Genomic DNA, 21673 nt, shown 5'->3' with positions numbered 1-21673 from the left:
ACTGCTGCACAAGCTAATCAGTGAATCGGTCTTCCAGTGTTGAGTGGGTTTTTGCAACCTGTGCTTAATTTACAGCTGCTGTGTTTATGGTCCTAGAACTCAAGAATTAATTTAAAGCTGGTTCAAGTATGCCAGGATGAACTGTTTGATACAGTGAAATGTATTGTATATTTACTTCAGCAGCTCTGTGGGAGAATGTACAGTTAAGGATACATGTAAAACAAAGATGAACACTGAAGCGTGCTTGTGATGCGTGTGAAACGTGAATTTGCAGCATTTTCATTTACATATTCTGTGACTATGAAACTAGAGGAATGGCATTTGACACGTGTGTAACAACATGCTTACATGTCTGTCACTGAGTGACTGCTGAAACATACAAGTCTTCCTCTTCCCTCTTATAGTTGCCTTTAAGTTGTTGTGGAATGTTAAATAACTTGTTCTTCAAGTATTTTTCTTTTTCTTTCTAGGAACCAGAGAAATGGCCACTACACAATCTGTCTTCACATTTGCTCTCTGCATTTTAATGATAACTGAATTAATACTGGCTACAGAAAGCTATTATGATATCTTAGGAGTGCCAAAAAATGCATCTGACCGCCAGATCAAGAAGGCATTTCACAAGCTGGCTATGAAATACCACCCAGACAAAAATAAGAGTCCCGGAGCAGAAGCGAAATTTAGAGAAATTGCTGAAGGTAATATGCACTAACCTTAGCCTTAATAATTTGATACATGGCTTAGATCTGTGATCAAATGTGGTAACTTAAGTATGCTCTGTTTTTACTGAATAAGAGGTAAAAAGATATTTTTTTTTCCTGAATTCTACTTCTGTGCTGTCAAATGTCGAATATCAGTATCTCACTTGTTTCCGTGTCCTTGCACATAGTCAGGCCTTTTACACAGTTAATGCATTCCTGCTTAATAGGCTTTTTGGTTTATGCCTCTTGTCACAAAAAATACTCGGCAGTAGGACAACTTTAGCCCTTGGAGGTTAATTTTTATCTTTTGATCTGTCTAATAAGACCTGGCTCAGGATTACTAGGGCTTCAGGGGCACCTAACAGCAACCTTCCAGTAGCTATGGGGCAGATGGTGGGAGTACAAGATACAACAGGTACAAGAGGTTCAGAGTGGTTATAAGGAAAAACTTTTTCACCTTGAGGATAGGCCAGGGTTGGAACAGGTTGCTTAGAGAGGTTGTGCAGTCTCCAACCTTGGAGATTTTTAAGGAATGAGTGGATAAAGCCCTGAGTAACCTAGTCTGATCTTGTAACTCACCCTATTTTGAGCAGGAGGTTAGAATAGAGACCTTCTGAGGTCCCTTCCAACCTGAATTATCCTGTGATTCTAGCAATAAACCTTTCATAAGTGTTTTGTGATAAAATATAATGGTGGAAGTGAATAATCCAGAACAGAAAAAGGTTTGCTGAAAATTAAAGTGTTCCCACTTCTGCCTCCCGTAGACTGTGTTATCCGTCTATTTGTATAGTTCTCCTAACTAAGCTAAAAGAGATTTCTGGGTTGTACCTTCTTGTCTGCAGAAAAGTTATTTTCAAAGAAAGGTAGTTATTAATATAATGAAAGGGAGGAAGGGGGATGTCTTATTACAGGAGGAATTGGGAACTTTTAAGTGTTGGAAGTATATAGCATAGTTGCAAGCCTTTGATAGATAAGAAAATGGAAGCATTTAAAATACTTAATGTTATGGGTATATTATCTGTCAGAGTTTCTGCCTTGGAACACCAGTAGCTGTAGTTCTGGACCAAAGATTGGATGGAAACCTAATTCTATTTTAGGTATATCCAAACACAAAGTCTAGGTTTATTGTTGAACTTTTGAAAAATTGAGTGTTTGGACATAGGGGAAATTAATTCCCTTTTATTTTATCTCCTGATATTTATCTTGTTGCTTAGTTGTAACCGTGGTGTAGCTAGAACTTGCTAGCGGGCTGGCAAGTAGTTTTGCAGACCTTGCAGTGTGTTTCTGTGATAGGAATGCAGCAGGCGGTTCATTTTGTTTGGCAGAGCTCCTAACTCATCCTCTCCTTCAGTCTTTCTGATTGCTGTGTGTCATTGCACTTTGCTTTCAAATATAAACCCTAATCTTTATTGCTAGTTGAACTGTGTTGTGTTACGTGAATTTAAAATTTTGAGGATATAATGTCCTCATAATAGAGCTATATTTATTATTATAAATAAATAGTTATTCATTTTGAAACAGCTTATTTTGTGTTGGAGAAAGTTAAACAAATGTTGAGCTTGTTTGGGCTTGTGTGTCGAATGAAAGTCTTCCTTGAAATTTGTATTGTTGAGGGAGTGGGAGAAAGCTGTTCTTTGTGTTTGTGTATGTTTGTTTTTGTTTTTTTTTTTTTCATTTTTTAAATTGGGAATGTAAATAAACTTTTTAAACTTTTTGTTTGTTTGTTTTTAATGGAAATAGCATATGAAACATTATCAGATGAGAATAAACGAAGAGAATATGATCAGTTTGGTCGTCATGGAGGACAAGGAAACAATGAAAGCCCGTTTCATCAGTCATTTAATTTCAACTTTGATGAGCTGTTCAAAGACTTTGACCTCTTTAGTCAAAACTCACGGTCAAAAAAGCACTTTGAAAATCACTTCCGAAGTCATCGGGAAGCTCACAATCGGCAAAGACGTTCTTTCCAAGAGTTCTCCTTTGGAGGTGGACTGTTTGATGATGTGTTTGAAAATATGGAAAAAATGTTTTCATTTAGTGACTTTGAAAATGCACACCGACATGCAGTGCGAACTGATACCAGGTTTCATGGATCCAGCAAGCACTGTAGGACTGTCACTCAGAGACGAGGAAACATGGTTACCACGTATACAGACTGTTCTGGACAATAGTGTTTCCTTTCTTTTAATCTCTTTTCTTCCTCTTTCAATATCTTTATAAGCTTTCTTGGTTTTGTGCTAACATGGAGAAAGTTCTTTGAACTGTTTGTTCTAAAAAACACTTAACTGCTATAAAGAAATTGTAGATGAAACTAATCTTCAAAATAGAAACAACATGCAGTTGAGAAGTAAATGTCTCAGTAACTACTTAGAATGGGAGAGAAATCATCTCATGTATTTCAGTTTAGTAAATACTTCCCATAATTTTGAACTTCAACACAAGATACATATTTTTAATTTCAGAAATGTAATATAATTTTTTCATATATGCCAATTCAGGACTGTTTAAGTTACTGGTGCATGGATTGCAGCAGAGGAGATACTTGCAGTTTTTACCTGATACGGACTTATTGTGAAAATTAGATAATTTACACAAAATAGCAGCAGAAATATGACTTACCTGGGTCTCTGTCACTCTGTCCAGCATTGCAAATGTATTAATAAAAACCTGCTTTTTAAAATTGGAAAATAACAAGAAGGGAATATGTTAAGATTGTGCTTGATCTAAGAGATTGATGTAGGAACTACTTGTGTTTCCAAATAGCCTTTCATTGGCCTGAAAAGATTTTAGGCTTTGAGTAACCCTTGAGTTATTTAAAGGCTATTCATGTATGTAAGTTTTTGTGCACACAAGGTCTCCTTTTTTTTTTTTTTTTTTTTTTCTTTTCTTTCTAAAATACAAATATCTCTTTAACAGGGTTTGGAAGAACATACTGAAAACACTCTTGTTTTATGCTTGTTATATTATCACATATGCAATGTAGTTTCTGTTGCTCAGTTTATTGAACTTAAATACTCCCCTGTGCTCTAGTGAACTTAAACTAGATAAGCTTGCCTACAGATTCCTAGTGTTTCTGGATGGTTCTAAATACAAAATAGATGGATTGTGTTTAGTTTGACAGATTTGTTACCTGTCAGCAGGAATCTTTCAGCATTGTGATTTGAAAGGTAAATTCTTAACATAAACACAGAGTAAAACTGAAAATTACAATTATTGTATTTGTCTAATGCCTTTTGATGCTGGAATCTGATAATAAGGACAGCACTAGTGGGTATTAATTTCAGCACCATGGAAATCCATAACCAGTCTCAACTATTTAAAACAAACAAACAAAAAAAAGGGAACCCTTCCCTTCCCCCCAAAAAAACCCCACATAACAAAACCCCTGAATATTTTAACTGATGTCAATCCAAAAGTTCTGTTTTGTTTCATAACTAGTAATACAGGTTTAGTATGTCAAATTGGTTCCCCTTAATAAACTTGCTGTCACCCAGATATGGCCACCCCCCTTGGAACTGAGAGATAAGAATTTACCTTTCAGATTGATTCCATGAGCAAAATGAGCATTTTAAACAACAGTGTTCTAAATAGCCTTTGTGTTCTTAAAATCTTTATCAAAAAAGATTTAACCCTTCGCCTCTTGGATGGATATTGAAAGCTGCCTATTTGCTAAGTAACTTTAATCTTCCCCTCAAGGGAACGTATTATTGCTTGTTCAGTTTTCATTCACTAAATACTTGGAATGGATTGTTGCATTATATTAAGTGCTTTTTCTTTTCCATGTTCTTCTTTATTTATTAATAGACTAATACCTCATATATGGTCTTTATATAAAGCCAGTAATTTGTGCAACATTATCGGAATGTGCAATATTCTTATAGTAGGAAAAATGCTGGAGTGAGTGTGTTTGTGTTATTTCCACCCTTTTTCTGTGCAAGTAGAGATTTTTTTTTCTTCTGTATAATTAATGTATGACTCAAGCAAAAACTGTAACTCATGTAGATTTCTGCATTTTTTTTCTTTAACATACTCCATCAGTCCTGTCCATGAATCAAATTATCTGCCTGATTCATATCGTATGGATATCCAAGTGAACAAATTACTAACTTAAAGTTCTGAATTACTTACAAATAGCAAGTTTTTTAGAGGACACTTCTGTATGCATTTGAGGAGTAGTGTTGACACTGATAAGACTTTGGCAGGGTGTGGCCTTTAGTATTAAATATAAGAGAGTATTAGTGAATGTTCTTTAGGGATGATGACTGCTGGAACTTAGTGGTGGGAGGCAACTCTAGAAGCAGGATGGAAAGGTAAAATATAATGGAAACAGCAGAATGAGCAGTTCCTAAGCATGGGAGAAGGTAGTTTTCTCTGGTTATGAACTTGAGTCCATTCCCTAATCCTGAATTAGAGGAATAAAAGCTAAAATGAGCACTGTAAATTGTAGGAAATGCAGCCACCTCCAAAATTTAAGTCTGTTTCAAGTGACTGTATGAGTTTGCCATCTTTCAGGCTAAGCTTTTAGGTGGAAAATCAAGGGTCCGTGGCTGCTTCTTGGTTAGATTTCCCTCTTTAAGGATGCTCCAAACTTTGTATGAATAAGATGTACTTGTTTTCCTTAACTCTTTAAAGTCAAACTATGAAACAGATAATAAAATGATAGGGTTGCTAGTTATCTAACTGATAGTACCTTAAAAAGACTTCTGGCTAGTCTTATTTTTATCTCCTTCCATATTAGTTCTCTTAATTACTTGTTGTAGGAAAACCAACAAATACTTCCTGTTATTCCTATGGCTTCTCAAAGTGACCTTTCTGCTTGTTTTGGTTGTTGATCCAAGGTAAAATCCAAAGCAGAGCTCGTCGCTAGTATTGCGGAGTCTAGTGTGTTGCTAGCCATATGACTTTCTGTGATGGTTATGCTTTGAATGGACTTTAGCTGAAGAAAGGCAGGCAGGCTTTCCTCAGCCAGCAGTCTTCAGTTCCATGGCTATCAGAACACAAGCTTGCAAAACATGTTGTGCTACTCACTTATTCAGAGCTCTTGCACATTCTTTTCCTATTTATAGTGTTTGCTTCATGGCAGGCTCTCCAGCGGAAGTCCTGGTATAACCTTATGACACCCCTGACTTCAGAAGTTTAAGTGCCATCTTTGATCTCCATATCTTGTGAAAGGACCCAGCAAAACCTTTTTTTTTTTTGTTGATGTTGTGTTAGGGTGAAAAATACAATTCTTAACAATTTTTGGAAAGGCTTTTAGGCATATGTAATTGCAAATGGTTGAGTTTTAAAACTTTACAAAAAAATATTGTTTATGTTTGATTTTTCCCATTATACTTCTGAAACACAGTATCTAGTGGAGATGAAAGTACTGTAAACTTAATTAGGGTGCCATTACATTAAACATGTGAAAACTGTTTGTGTGTGAAGTCTTTTTATTTTTTTCTGTTCTTCAAGATGTAGATGGAAGCCAGATTCAAGTGGGTTGTATGGCACTTCGTGTTTTATGGAATGTTTTGAGCACTACGTTTTCCTTGAATGGGATGCTGGGGCTGGCAGAGAGAAGGGAGTGGGGCTGGAAGAAATTGACTTAATTTTACCTGGTCTGTTTTTCTTAGTGTCCTGGTTTGAGGGACACAGGATTTGTTTATCTTTCAGTAATTTTACTTTTCAGTAAGGTCTTTTCTAATGCCAGGGAAAACTGCATACTTAGAAGACTCTAATGTCTGAATTTGTGAAAATATTTACTTTATAGCCAGCTATGGCTTGTGGGTTTCAAGGTCTCGGCGTTCTCGAGCCAGGTGCAGGGATGAGGAGGAAGGAGGCCCAGGCACTTGACCCAACCTGGCCAACAGAATTATTTCATACCATTAACATCACATTCAATATAGATTAGAAAGTTTGCTGAGGAGTTTCTCCTCTTCTATGATGGCTGCGATCCGGAGAACTTCTTGCCCTGGTGCTGTACCCCTGAGACCTGACCTTCCCTTCCTCCTGAAACTGTAGCGCTCACAGTGTCCGATACTTGCTGTCCACTGCTGGGAGTGCACAGCTTCCTGTGGATAGAATTGGCTAAGCATAATCCTTGTAAATTTTATATTGCTTAGGGATCAATAATGGTTTTTAGTATTATTAATGCTAATTTGTTTGTCTTATTCTATTAAGTCTGTTTATATTTCAACCCTCAGGTTTCCGCGTTTTTTCTGATTCCCTTTCCCAGGTGTGGAGGGGTCATTGGGTGATAGAATAATAGTCTGTATGACAATAAATTGTTGTAGGATCTTCAAACCGTAAGACTGAGGGATGCTGGGAACCATTTGGAGTTTAGGCACTATGCCTGTAAACAAAGCAGACAGAAAAGCCTGTGCAAAAGGGCCTTTTTCAGAGAGGCAGAAAGCCTCTGCCTTGGGAACTGTTGGGTCCCTGTGTGTGCTCTGACTACCCTGCTGAGGTGCAGGAGCAGTACGACCAACGCTAATTGGCCTGGATTGCCACTGAAAAACGCAGATTCTGAAGGCGGGGTTAGGATGCTGTCATGCTGACAAGGTGGCTGCAAGACTCTGCTTGGAAGCTCTTGTTTTCTGGGCCTAATCCTCAGAAGGTGGAGGGTATAAACGCTTTGGGATTCAGTATGTGTCATTGAGCTATTTCTCATTGGAACTGTCTTCTCTGAAACCTCAGCAAAGCTGCCATTTTAACAATGCAAAACCAAATTTTGAGGACTAAATGTGTTGGAGACAATGGAAGATCTGTGTTATATTTTTATGCTGAGGGGTGTGGGATTCTTTTTAATGATTTATAAATTAAAAAGTCCCATCAGGAGTGTCTGTTGGACTTGAAACAGAAGCCTTGTGTCAAGTACTTTGCCTGTGCCATGTACAGGGCTCGTTTCAGAATAAAACTGAGGATCATTTGGCTCTGGTGGCTGACGTGGTTGAGGCTGACTGGTCTGCCTTGGGGTAGTGATTCATGCAGCCCTGCTGCTGCTGACTTCTGTAGTGTGGGCACCTGTTTCTTTAGGGACTGGAGAGAGACCAGCTTTGGAGAGGCTACTTAGCAGTTGTGGTGTATCAATTGACTGTCAGTCACTCCTAGCACAAGTCTGAATCAATTCTAGGTTAAGGCTGTAACTCATCCTCGATTCCAGTTTGTTTAAAAAAAGCTGCTTTGAAGTGATGTACCCCAAAACATAGGCACAGTGAAAAACAACGTATTATGTGGGGCGTGTTCTCTGTTAAGCAGTGGAGTTTGATTCAACAGTATTGATTTTATGAACTGCAGTAACACTTGTGTCGTTCCTCCTGTGGTTGGAGTTGCAGCGAAAGGTGCTGTGGAGGAGCTGAGGTCACTAGGGATGGCTGCAGTATTCTACCAAGACTTTGAGACGCTAACTGGAGATGGTGGACCATCTTTTCCAAGCAGTTGTTCTGGGACAGTCCACCAAGGATACACCTAGAATCAACATACACATATTCATTGGGGGGTTTATTTATTTATTTTGACTTGTGTTGCAGGTCTGTTGGGAGCCTGAGTTGTGTGTTTCTCTAGGCTGGCAAAAACCGATGCGCTTCTCAAAGGTATCCATGAGGAGAAAGGGGGAGGTGCCTGACCTATTGTTGCTCAGTCTGACACCCATTCTCCATCCACAGCAGGTAGGAGGGGTTGCTGAGAGTCATCTTGATCAGTGGTGCCACTGTGGGCATTCAAGCCTGATCTCAGAGCTGCCTGCTCCAGTGGAGACGCATGGGGTGTTCCCATTGTATGGGTCTGCTGCTTGGGCTTTGCAAGTACTGCCCTTTTGGCTTGCACAAGTAAGTGAGACTAAGCTGAGGAAAGTTTAGAGAAATGGATCATCTTGTGTTTCGTGTTTGGTTGTTTGGATATGGGGTTTTTTTTTTGATTGGTTGGTTGGTTTTTTTAACTGCATGGAGGACTTTGACAAGGAAACCAGAGTGGAGAAAGGGGAATGAGCAAACCAGTAAACCAGTACTGTCTGAGTTAAGGTAGAGAGGACCTCTGTCAATATAGCTCGTTTCATAAGCATGTTGTTTGTGGGGCTGTTATTGTCCCAAGTCCTAAGCTGAAGAATTGTGGCTAGCATTGCATCTGGAAGCCAGAAGCACAAGCAGAGACAGTTACAGGCAGGATGTAGAGGAATCAGAGAAAATAATGTTTCCTGCGTTTGTTCTGGTGCTATGCTTCACCCAGTTTCTGATGCGTTGCAGCACCACTCACTTCATGAGGATGGCAGTCTCTACCCTGGCACTTCTCGAGGAAGTAGACAGGCTGAAAATGCACGTTTCTGTTTCAGTTGCTGGTCAGGACCTGGATGAAGTATTCATGTGGCTCTCTTTTCTCCAGGTATGGCTGCCTGACTAGGGAGTGTGTGGTGGTGGTGGTGGGGAATTGCCTGGCTCCAGAGGAAGACCATGAAGTGTGGGACATCCAGGTGACATAAGCACTGGTGATGTAGCTTGCCTTCCAAAACGTGAATGTCCTGCAATGCAAAATGGAGCATGGCTTTAATAATACGAACTGTGGGGCAGACAATGTATGGAGATGTGAGTCCCAGAGTCATTTCAGGGGTGTTACAGATGTGCAGGATATAGATGAGCTGCAGGATGGTGTCCTCAGCCTGATCTGGCATGTGGAGGGTAGAGCTGTTTCAGAGTTCAGAACGTCTGCTATTCAAGGTGGATGAGGTCAACCTGCTCCAGAAGTGCAGTATTGAGTAGTCCACACCAGCTGGCCCTGGGGCTATACCTGTGTCTTTGTCTTCTGAAACTCTAGTTTCCAGTTTCACATCGAACCCTCTTGTTAGGCATCGCTTCTTACTAGAATTTTATTTAGACTTGAGAAAGACAGAAAATACATTTTAGGTGGTTACTTGTTGATGATATTGTCGTCATCTGTTCTTCATTTCCAACTGGCATGGAAATGAATATGCTAAATCGGAAATAAAAGAAATATGAAGTGTGCCTTGTCTGAGGGGTCCCACTTGACTTTAATCCATTTCGCTTTAACTTAACACCTGGCACTTGAAAGATTTTTAGCCTTGAATATACAGGATTTTGGTTAGTGATTCTATGAAAAGTTGTGTATTATGCCCACAGGGCAGGAGTAACATACGTTTCTCTTCTGCTGTGCAACAATAGGCACTTTAGAGAACTCAAATTATAAAGCGGAGCTGAAATGCCTGTCCTGGGTCAGCGTTCGCCAGGATCCACCTGCCTGAAGTGGGGAACCCATTGAAGTGCCATGATCGCAATGCTGAGCATGCAGAGCTCCAGCTGAGAAAGAAGATACCCTCTCCTCCATCCAAATTCCTTAATGAATCCAAACATTCTGCTTTAACACATAAATTGGTGAGACGGAACTAATTTTAAAATAGTGGGGGTCTTTGGCCTGTCAGGCAGCTAACTCATGCTCGGGTTGATGGTTCTGCCGCCTCTTGGTAGCTCAAACGTGGAGACAGGTGGGTAGGCAGGACAGAGGGAGTGCTTGGAGTGTTGCTGGGATCAGCATGCAGATGTTATCACTTGTGTACAAATAAACGAAATAATTACTTGTGCAGATGGAGCATATACACAACTTGCTTCTGCTAGGAGCTGAATACACAGCTCCTGGCTTGTTGGTAGAATCATAATTAAAATCAAGAAACACACATTCTCTCCTTTCTTGCACATCCCCCCCCCCCCTTTTTTTTTTATTTTTTTTCTCCTTTTGATGTCTTGGGCTTAACTATTCTAAGCCCTTCTATTTTGGCAATGGTTATAGTTATTGCATTTCTTCTTGCTTTGCAAGTCCGGAGCAATTCATTTTAGTTTGCTCATACGAAACGTATTTTGCAACCCAATGACATTTTTTGAAATGTTACAAACCATTTCAGTGCAACCTAATTTCCTCCTGTCCGTCTTTCCCCATATCCTGTTGAGTTAGCCAAGTACGCAGCATGGTGTTTTGTACTGGTTTTCTGCTTTTATTCTGTCTGTGGGAGGACAAATGATACCCAATCTCGCATAAAGCTAGACAGGTGCTGACAGATGATAGCTTACATAAAATCTGCTGATATAAATTTAACCTACAAATCTTTTTGGAAAAAAAATTGACCTGGCAGAATGAGTTTACATCTGATCAGCACTTTGCACGATAAACTTGACATTTAAAAATAAAAACAACCTCCCCAAAACCAAACAAAAAATCCCCACCTTGGTGAGCATGCAGACTAACTTGAGCAGGGTAACTGTTTTCTCTTACAGAAATCCTTCCGTGTTGAGGGAAAGAGAACTTTTAACACATGATAAATATACAGAATTTTGTAAGAGATACCGGAAGAAAGTGGCCGGAGCACTTAGACCTCCAGAGTGAGCTTTACGCTTACTTAAAAAAATGATTTATTTCAGTTATGTGCACCTAACAAAAGCAGCATATGGTACTTCATGAAGTTATCCCCTTGTCAGCTGAGTTTTATTAACTGTTTCTAAGTGCTGTCTTACGTCTGCCCAGATCCAAGGTATTTGGATCAACTTACGTGTCCTTCACTGGCTATGAGAATGCAAGTAGTTATCATGAGTTATCGCTGCTCAGACCCACAGTAACTTATTAGATGCTCATAATTCAGTCATGCCTTTGAGCCCTGACCTGAGTTACCCGTGGTTACATAAATAATCTGAGATAGAGCCACGAGGAGAGGCCAGATTTCTTGGCTCCTGACATTATACACTTATCATGAGGTTATTCTGACTCTACTCAGTCAGGTCCTGCCCGAATCAGAGTCAAATTAACATGCTGCATCAGGTAATGGTTTTTTGGCCGTGTTACAAAGCGTGTCCTCTGTGTGTGTCCAAAGCATGCAGTGCTTCTGTCGAAACATCTTTCTTCTGTTGTGATGAAGGTGGATCTTTTCTGTTGATAGTAATCTATTTTTTTTTCACAGGTGGATCTTTAGCAGAGAAGACATAGGTGGTTATTTGCACATCTGTGAATCTACCAGTAATTCAATCAGTCTGTGTATTAAAAAGGATGGGGGTAGGAAAAAGTGCAAATGCAACAAGATGGTACATTTGAAAAAGGGTGGATCCTGCCCTAAAGAATGGGTAAGCGTGGAGAACGGGCAATTTGTCAGGGAGCATCACAGCTGCCCAACAAGTGGTCTCGGTGTGCCAAGGAGAATGCATTTGAAAGAGGAGTATGACTACATCATTGCATTTACATGCTACAGGAATCATGTGGATACACATTATTTACGCCTGTATGTGCTGTTTCCAGTAGGTGCCTGACTGTCACTTCACACTGACTTAAGTGCTATAAAATAACAGCTGTCACAGCTCATGAGAACCACAGTCTATTCTAACCATATCATAAATCTGTTTACTTGCTGTCCATGAAGCCTAAGGACCACAGAAATGTTACATTGCACAGCAGTACTCCCCTATGAAATAAACAACAAGCCATCCTTTAGTGCTTTTTTGTAAGCCATACAGTTCTTTCCAAGGCAAATAAATACACCAGTTGGGTTCAGAAAATACATTAGTCACCTAACACATTCTGGAAATACAGGCTTGTTTCCTCGGAACATGCTTGAAGGTTTTACTCCATTTCATATCTCAAAAAACAGCAAGAAAATATGTACACAAAACGGTGACTAGGAGATTATTCTGCCTTGGAAGGTTTGGTTTTTTTTTTTTTCATAAATCCATTGACATGCTGGTCTTTATGTGGAGATTATGTTTCTTCCTGCTGGAACTGTTCTAAAGGACTGTTGTAAGGTGGGGGGGGAAGCCTCCAAATTTTTCTTGTATTAAAAATCTGAAAGAACAGCTGTAAAAGTGATCTCTTCACAGTTATTTCTTGTGTAAGTAAATTATCAATAACAGTGAATATTGTAACTTCCTGTGAATATAGCAATGTCCTAGGGAACAAAATGTGTCATATTTGCTCAGCTGATCTATAGAGCTCTGTGTAGCAAAGGTGGACATAAACCAATATTAAAATCTTGAAAGAGTAAAGAACAAGATTTGCCATTTGAGGCCCATAAAATTGTAGAAAAATTATTTGTGTTAGGTATTTTCCCTGCACAGGGTTCTCAAGTGTAACTTTTACAATACACTGAAACAAATAGCATTAGTGATGCTGTGTCAGATTTATCTTGTATTTATTCCGTGGCAAGTAATTTTGATGCTTCAATTCTTAGGAGTGTTTTTGGGAAACCTTTGAGAAGCCTGGATGACTGAACAATAAACCCGCAAATGGAATTCACAGTAGATGAATGTATGGTGATGTTCATGGGGTAAAATGAAAAGTAATGGGCCAAGATTTGACCATTACCATTAACAAGACCTTGTAGTTGAAGGAAACAGGTCCAGCAAAACATCAGTTCTGTTCTTTGGAGCAGTAAGCAAGTCAAACCAGATTTTAGGAAGGAGCAGACAACAAAGAGAATGTAGTTATGCCACCGTGTAAATCCATGGTTTACCTATCACTTGACTACTGTGGTCACTTGTGATCCCCTTATCTTTAAGATGCTATATTAGAAATTGAAGGGATTTGGAAAATGGCAGTAAGGATAATTAGATAAAAAGGTGTCCACACGAGGATTAACTGAGCAGATTAGCCTTCTTCAGACTTGAGAGGAGGTGGCTTTTGGGGGAATATGCAGAGGCCTACAGAATCATCAGTAGTAATGAGAGTGGACAGACATTGACTGTTCTCCATCTTTTGGGCTACAAGGATCAGCCTGTTCCACGAAAATAAAGAAAATAGGCAGTTCTTCATGCAAGAGATAGTAGATGTATAGAACTTGCAAAAAAATCAAGTGGTGACAAGATTATGAGAGAGATTCAAGGTAAAACTGGGCAAATCTTGGAAGAGTTGGGGTTTAATAAATGGATAAACCTCTTCAATCTCTGGAACTTCTTCAAGGCCAGGTTGGATGGGGCTCTGAGCAACCTGGTCTAATGGGAGGTGTCCCTGACCATGGCAGGGGGGTTGGAACTAGATGATCTTTAAGGTCCCTTCCAACCTAAACCTTTCTAGGATTCTATGAACTCTCTAAACAGAAAATATTTGGAACTGGGGAAGGGGAGGGGAGGGAAGGACACCAAATGTGTTTACCCTGTGCTAACCTACCTAGGCGCTCATTTATTGGAAGGTTTGGAGACAGAGCGCTAGACTTGAAGAACCTTTGGTTTGAACTAGTGTAGCCATTGTGGTGTTTTAAGATTTTAAATTCCATGCTATATTTAAGTTTCTTAATCATTCTGTTGCTTTTTGTTGGTTCCAGTTGGTTTGTATGTCTTCTTCCAGCAAGTGTAGTCTTGCAGGTGCATTCCTGGTCATCTTGTGATGTTCTCTGTGCAGATACAGTTCTATCTGTCTTCTGTCACTTCTCATTCTCTTGCAGTACTGTGGTTTTTCAGGAAAAATTCTGACGGCACACTTAATGTTATTTATTGATGTTATTAATGTTTTTTATTAGAACAAAGAACTTTAGTCTTGTTCTCTTTTTCACCCATATTTGTCATTTCTTGTGACCTAGACTACTGTGCCTGTTCTTCTGAGAGCTAGATTAAAAAATAAGTAGATAACTGTAAGTTATCCACTCTGAGTTATACAGATCAGAATTAAAGAGAGAATTAAGGGATTAGATCAGGATAAAAGAAAGGCAGATGTATTTAAAGGAACAGTATAAGAAATTGAGTCTTATTTGCATTCCTCATCTTCTTTACAGTTTACTATCAAAATGTATATGCAGGAGTATACAAAACCAGGAACAGAGATTTGTTATATATCGTGTGCCAAATTGACACCCAGTCCTGGCTTGTGGAGTTAGACTGTCACTGAGGAGGTTTGGTCAATGGACTATTACTTACATAAACCAACTTTAGCTTATTTGCAGAGGCCAGCAGTTGAGATGAACTGCAGCTTCCTCAGTTAGGAAGATATTTTCAGAAGTCTTTACCATATGTATCTTTTACAATTACGTATGTATTACATTCTCCCTGAAAAAACCAAATATATAGATAAAGCAGCTGCTCAGAAAATATACCCTGGTTTTAGATCCCCTTCTGTAAATGATCTTCTCTTCTATTTGGTTAGGTTTATAAAGGCTGGAGATTGTACAAGGACATCTGAGATCGTCCCCTCTTTTTGACTTGCTCTTATACAAACTTATATACACGTGTACGCACACAGAGAGTACCTCGTACTGCTGTCGTGCCTTCTACTTACTGTGCACCACTGTGCTCCCTGAGTCTATACCTCTGTGCCGCAGAACTGTAAGCGCAGATACAGCCATGCACAGCTCTGAGATATGGGGGGGTGCAGTCAGACCAAAGGGTGTCCTGTCCTCCTTGCCGTCCGGAATTAGTGTTTGTTTTGAGAGAGCAGCAGAGCAATGGTGAAATGAGTTCCCAGAGACGCAGATATGTCCTAACCTGGGAATGCTGGAACAGGGGTGGAGAAATCCCAGCTCCCAGTGCAATAATGCCGTGTCAGGAAGGACTTCTGACAACAGATATTATTTTTTTCCCCCTCAAGTTTCAGTTATTTATCACAAGCTGCAACTGTAGGAAGTTAATCCTCTAGGCATAGGAGGGAAGTCAATGTTTACCAACTTCTGTAGCTAATGATATACTGGAAGGGCTCAGAATATCTTTACTCAGCACAGAACAGCACAGTGACCACAGTACGGACCTGGAAGACAGACAGCAAACTTTGCTTTAGATATGCAGCCAGCTCCAAGGGAGGGATTCTTTGGAAATTTATTCAGAGTTGCTGTTGCCTGCTTTTTACTGTCTTTTTACTGTCATCATCTGAACTAAGGGAGGAAAAAAAAAATCAACAGTGGCTTCTAGAAGGGTTCCCTAGCAGGGATTAGGAGGTTGGCTGGACAGACTGATGGTGACTAATCTCTGCATGCTGGGGGTAGGTATATAAACTCTTCAACTCTACTTTTCTGTGAGCCTGGAGCTATTTACAAGAATAAGAAAGAGAAATGACTGACAAACAGAACTAGGCAAGGATCTGGTGATTCACGGTGACTGCCAGTTCTTCTGGTTACTCTGAACAAGACCGGTACAGTTTAAGAAAAGCCCTGTAAGGGTGGTCATAGCACTGTAAGTAAATATGGGAGTCTGGAAACTTTTCAATCAGAGGTATAGGTTGTCCAGGGAGGACACGGGTGATGGCTGCCTTGATTTGTTTTGGTTTAATAGCTAGGGGAAGCTTTCCGTGAAGGGACTTCTATGATCTAATTTTTCTTTCCTTGGACGAAGGGTACATGAATAATTCCATGTACTGGAGGATTTAAATACAATGAATGACTTATATAAGAGTTTGGGCAGTTCAGGGCCTTTTCTCAAGGGCGTTGTAAATTGGCCAGGGTTACTTCCGTGTAAAGTACGGTGGAGAACTCTCAGGTCATTGCATGCTGATGGGGCCAGAAGATTTGTGAGTCACAGGGAGCAACGATGGGAACTGATAAATCAGCTGAATATCATAGTCAGCCTCTGTCACATCAACAGGAGGGTATACATTTATGAACACTGTAATTGTCTGGAAATGCAGGTAGGTGATTACAAGTATCTCCTTACAGCAAGGTTTTAGGAGAATACATCTGTTAAAAAAGATGAAAAATGGAGGTGAAGGTGGCAGTAAATTTGATGAGGAGAGGCTAGAGCCTGTCGTCACCTCCCTGCTGGATACAAACTGTTCAGGAAGGAGTCTGCGTTCTACCTGTACTCGCTGGCAACTCTCAAATTAATTAATATTTAAATCGCCTCCTTGGCACCATGCTTTTCTCCCTGAATGGCAAGGATAGTAATTTTGTCTCCTTTCTGATTGTCGTTTAGTGGAAAAAGAAGCACATTTTTTAGGCAGTACAGTTCATGTGGGGTCCACCTAATTAGCAGCAGGGGCAGGTTTGCTCCAGTAGCACTGTTGCTGGACTTCCAGAATGTCCCCGGGGCAGAGGAAACCCTCATCTGGGTGTTTAAGGTATGCCGATGACCTTCAGCTTCTTCAAAAAGCCTGCAAAACCAGCCAATTCCAGCCTGAATGCTTTCCTTGACAACAGAACCTGAGGATGGAAGGTGCGGGTGTACAGCCGGCCAAGAAGAGATATGGAAGAGTGAACTTGGCAAAAATTTTTTCAAAAGGTCGTGTCTTTTTGAAGAACGGGACTATGTATTTTAAAGAAATCTGTGTGAAATAAAAAGGAAGACTGTTTAATTCTTAGTTTTATTATAAACTGATGCTTTTCCTGAGGGAGGTGGATTTCCGTCTATAAAAATTAATAGCTTTCCTTAGCACTTCAGCAATGAAAGGAGAATTATCTTCAGTGCTTCCAGATTTGCACTCCAGTCTAATGAGACATTAAAACTAGATTCCAAGCACATTTTCATACATAACTTTGTGTGCTCCTAGTAGCTTGCCAATCCTGTTCAGTTTAGAAGGACCATTTGAATGAATGCAGTTGTTTGCTAAGGCTGTAACCTAGGATCTGATCCAAAACAAGGAGGTGGTTCAAACACTCCTGAACTTTCTAGCAAGATTAATTTCAAAACTTTCTGGAATCAAGGGTATGACCTGGCAGCTGATGGGAATAGCAACTGAGCATTCAGAAGTAAACTCTTCAAATGTCTCAGGCACAGCTTTACTGCCAACTTTTTTTATCAACTTCAGAGCTATGATACCTTCAAAAGACAAGGGACCACAGATGGATTTAAAATGTTGAAAGGTAACACAAAAATTGATTTCTTCCCAATCCCATACTGCAGCTTCATGCAGCACATGCAGCGCATACAGTGCATCTACGCGTCCTCAGAATATAAAGACCCCCAGTCTGTGCTGTGCCAGCGCTGCCTTGAGGGTAGTCCAAGGAGATAGGCTAGAAATGGAGTTGCACTGTTTTTCTGCTCCTGGTTTCTGGACATCAGCCAGACCTTGGCATGCTTGAAAGCAATTAGGAAAAACAAAACAAAACATAAAGCAGGTCAACGTAACATGGCTGAGAGCCTGGCACAGGCCATTTATCGACTGAATTAACCTTCCACACCGTTTTTTGATAAAGTTGCTGTTGCCCTACTGAGACAGCATCACATTTTCTCTTCTCTGTGAGGAGAATCTGGGACCAAATGTTTGCTGAGGCAACTCCAAAAAACAAAGAGAAAGGAAAACAAGAAGGTATTCCTGGAGGGCAAGGTAAGAGTCAAGCTGGGGCATCCTGTCTCTGAAAGACTTAAAGCTGCTATAGTGAGGAATGAACTTGGCATGCCTTTGGGTACTGAGAGCGTTTTGTTCTTTTCTGTTCATGGCAGCTAAAGTCAACATGGCATAAGAAAGGCAATGAAGCAGGAGCTTAACTAATTACTGAGTCTCTCCTGGCAAAGCCACGTTAGTTCGTCTAACCCCGCACGCTCCGTGGCGGAGTTTGACTGAAAAATGTGAACTGCCAGAAGCACTCTTCTCTTACATTAGCAGAGATGAGGTTATTGATGTAGCTGTATTAAACTGGAGGAGGAAAGGGAGAGGGAGGTGGGTGAGACTCTGCTTTCTTGTCTCCAGAGACAGTTATATTGGCAGAACGATACCAGCTTTCAAAGTGGAATTTGAAAACTGAAGGAGGATAAGAATTAAAACACACAGCATTTGCTGTTGAGACTTTTATGATAAAACCGACCGCATGTTGTTACAGATGGAATGGGCATTTTTAGGTGTCATATATGGTCTTTCAATCTCGTTATCCAGTTACTAGTTGTACAATTAAAAATCAGGACATAATGTATTTTATGCTTTGTGAAAAGTCTGAAAAGCTGAAACTCCAGGAAAGTGGCATTTTTAACATTTCACCACTTGATGGAGACAGCACTCTAAAACTTGTGAGTAATTACTAATGGGACTGTAATAAAATCCCTTGCGGTAAAGAGATTGAATATATTAGTAGACACTGCAGCAACAAACAGTGGAACACCAGCTAGATTTATGGCAGAAAATGTATTGAAGGAACATCCTCTAGATTTGTGCTTGACCTATTTTTACGCTGACAAAAGAAGAGATTTAGTTTAAAAAAATTAATTCTACTTCTCTCTACATACACACAAAGCTGCGATGACACAGACCAGCAAGAAACAAGGGAAGATAAAGTGAAGCTTTCTAGGACCCTCTTTATCTTTTCCCAGGTCACAGTATATTTCTCCTGACGGGAGGATCCTTCAGCCTCGTGGGTCTGGCCTTGAGGGCTCGATGCTGCTGGTAGCAGCTTAGGTTGCTACAGCAATGGTTGCTGTGGCATCTGTCTTGTCTACGTTGGAGATGGTGCCCGCGCTCAGGGGCAGCGGGGAGGAAGTCACTGGGTGGGAAGCAGCAAGCAGAAGCAATTCCCACCAGGCTGCAGGTTGGTAGGAAGGTCTTCAGAGATCACTGCGGTTCAGGGGCGAGAGTACAGATGGGGGAGGCCCTGCCCTATCAGGGTTAATTTCTCTCCTCACATATGTTAAGGCTTTTTTACACATTTTCTTCCCTCCTTGCATGTGTGTGTGTGTATGTGCATGAGAGAGGGGGAAGGAGGGAAGGCCTGTGGTGGTTTTTAGCCCAGTCCCTCATATAATCATGCTGAGCTTCTCTGTTGCCAGCAACAACTTTTGTATTTGTTGGATGAATTAAAGAGGAATTAAATGAATTCAAAGATAATTATGTTCTTATAAATTTTGTGGAAATAGGCAGTCAGATAGACTGGAGACTCTTGAAGTGCCCTGACTAAAGGAAAGGCTGAAGCGTGAGCTCATATATTAGAGAACAGACTCTGGAGAGAGCTCTTATAAGTGCCCCTTCCCATGGAGAAGCTTTAATCAGAGTTTGCAATCAACCACAAGATAAAAAACCATAGGCGACCAGGCTTCATCAGTTCAATAAGCACTAGAATTTTTTCTTAAAAGCACCAAACAGAGAAGTTGACCTACTCCATTACCATCTCTCCTCTGCCTCCAGGTCACAGAGTCTGCACAGAGTTTAAAAGCTGAGAATTTTCACAAATAAAAGCAGCAACAAAGAAAATAATACCCACTGAGGCTGATTCCTCACGTATCTGCTTGTTATATTCAGGAGATGTATTTTCAGACAGCTCTGGCATTGCAGAGTGAAGCTCTTTGGGGAAAGGGCACAGGGAAGGGAGGTTGAACATAGGAGCGTGTCACAGCTGCTGATGTATGCCTGTCATTTTTGTTCCCCGAATACAATATCTGTTGGATCAATTATATGCTGATTTACATGAAAATGTCTTCATGTTCTCTGAAATTAAGGTTTCAAGTATAATTCCTTTCCCTGCAGCCAAGTTTGATATCGATCTTCAAGGCTAGATTCTTAAAGGTATTTAGGTGCCCTACTCCCGGTGAAACTCTCTGCCTAACTTCACCATCTGGGATCCCCAAGGAGAAATCCGGTGCTGAGACAAGAAAGCTGGTCGGTTTGATGAGCAGAGTCCTAAACTATTACAGAGAAATGCACAGACAGTGTTTAGGCATGAGGGGGAGCTGACCTTCTGCAGGTAGGATTTGTTTGCAATGATAGACAGATGTTTGCAAGCATGTGCCTTGTTATTTACTTATTTGACTGCTCAGCTATTGGCTATGTACTCACCTCATCTGTTATTCATCTGGTATTTTGTTGTTTGCAGAAAAAGGTAAATACAGAAAGTCCTGAAAACTAGCTTTCCCTCACTGTGTTGTGGGAGCGCTCTGACTTGCAGAAAGCTTAGATTAAAGGGAACAAGACGCAATTTTCCTGCCCACCATAGTTTGCTGGTTTTGAGGAAGGCCCTGTGTGGGAGCTGGTCAGGGAGGGGATATGCTGTTATATAGCCAGTCAGTGCAAAATTAGGGACTGTGGCTTTGGTCAGGGGAATAGACCTCACCTTTTTCAGGTGAGAAGCCCTCTGAGGAAAGGAATATGTCAAAAGTCAAACTATGCTCTAGGTGCTTGGTATGGGAGCAGGAAGATTTACTGGATGCAGTTAAGAGGCTAGGTTTAGACGTGAGAAATGGAAGGAGAGGCAGCCCAGGAACATAAGGATTACATGTTTATAGTGGTGATGAGCATAGGTGTGCTGTAGATACATTAGAAAAATTATGTGCAGGATTGGTAGAGGTAATACCAAGGCCAGGGCTCTGAACAGTGAACAGCAGCATAGGCTCAGACCTTGGTAATGGCAAGACATGACCTGCAAAAGGCTCTAGGGAGACCTTATTGTGGCCTATCAATACTTAAAAGGGGTTTATAAGGAAGATGGGGACAGACATTCTAGCAGGGCCTGTAGCGACAGGAGAAGGGTTAATGGTTTTAAGCTAAAAGAGGGTAGATTGAGACTAGATAAAAAGAATTTTTTTATGATGGGCATGGTGAAACACTGGCAGAGGTTGCCTGGAGAGGTGGTAGATGCCCCACCCCTGGAAACACTCAAGGTCAGGTTAGACTGGGCTCCGAGCAACCTGATTTACTTGAAGATGTCCCTGCTCATTGCAGGGGGGATTGGACTAGATGACCTTTAAAGGTCTCTTCCAACCCAAACTATTCTATGATTCTATGACTTGCAGTTCCACAGACACTACGTACGGTGTCACAGAGTGGTCAAACACGCTGGTTTTGCTATGCAGGCTTCCAGGTGACTGTGGGACAATGTCCTGGCATGTCTCTGATTGTGCACTCCACCATCGCTCCCCAAGTGAATGTTCTCTCAGTTCTCTGCTGTTGGATGTCCCTTCATGCCAGGCAAGAGTCACAAACCTTCACTCTGATACCTGGCTTTGCAACTGCTTAGCCAGAGCCAGGTAATACCCTGGGCTAACCAACCGTATACAGGAGAGCGTGTACTTCTATACAGCTATGGTTTCTTTGCCGATCTATCCCTGTGCTGTAGTACTGGTATAAGTGCCACAGATAGGCTTATGAAAGTTTCTCTCCTCATAAGGAAGATCAGAGGT

The 21673-nt window shown here is 40.7% G+C and overlaps 1 protein-coding gene across 1 annotated transcript; it reads left to right on the top strand.

The window, feature by feature from the left end:
• The first annotated feature begins 474 nt into the window (after window positions 1-474).
• Window positions 475-3140, top strand: DNAJB9 (DnaJ heat shock protein family (Hsp40) member B9). The gene is made up of 2 exons (XM_082496491.1): window positions 475-698; window positions 2442-3140. Exons 1-2 carry the CDS (start codon window positions 482-484, stop codon window positions 2870-2872), a joined length of 648 nt encoding a protein of 215 aa, XP_082352617.1. The 5' UTR covers window positions 475-481; the 3' UTR covers window positions 2873-3140.
• The last annotated feature ends 18533 nt before the right edge of the window (window positions 3141-21673 follow it).

Source organism: Vanellus vanellus (assembly GCF_965231255.1).
Source record: "Vanellus vanellus genome assembly, chromosome: 1".
Lineage (NCBI taxonomy): Eukaryota > Metazoa > Chordata > Aves > Charadriiformes > Charadriidae > Vanellus > Vanellus vanellus.
Note: the sequence above shows the minus strand (reverse complement) of the source record. Positions and strands in the feature narration are given on the sequence as shown.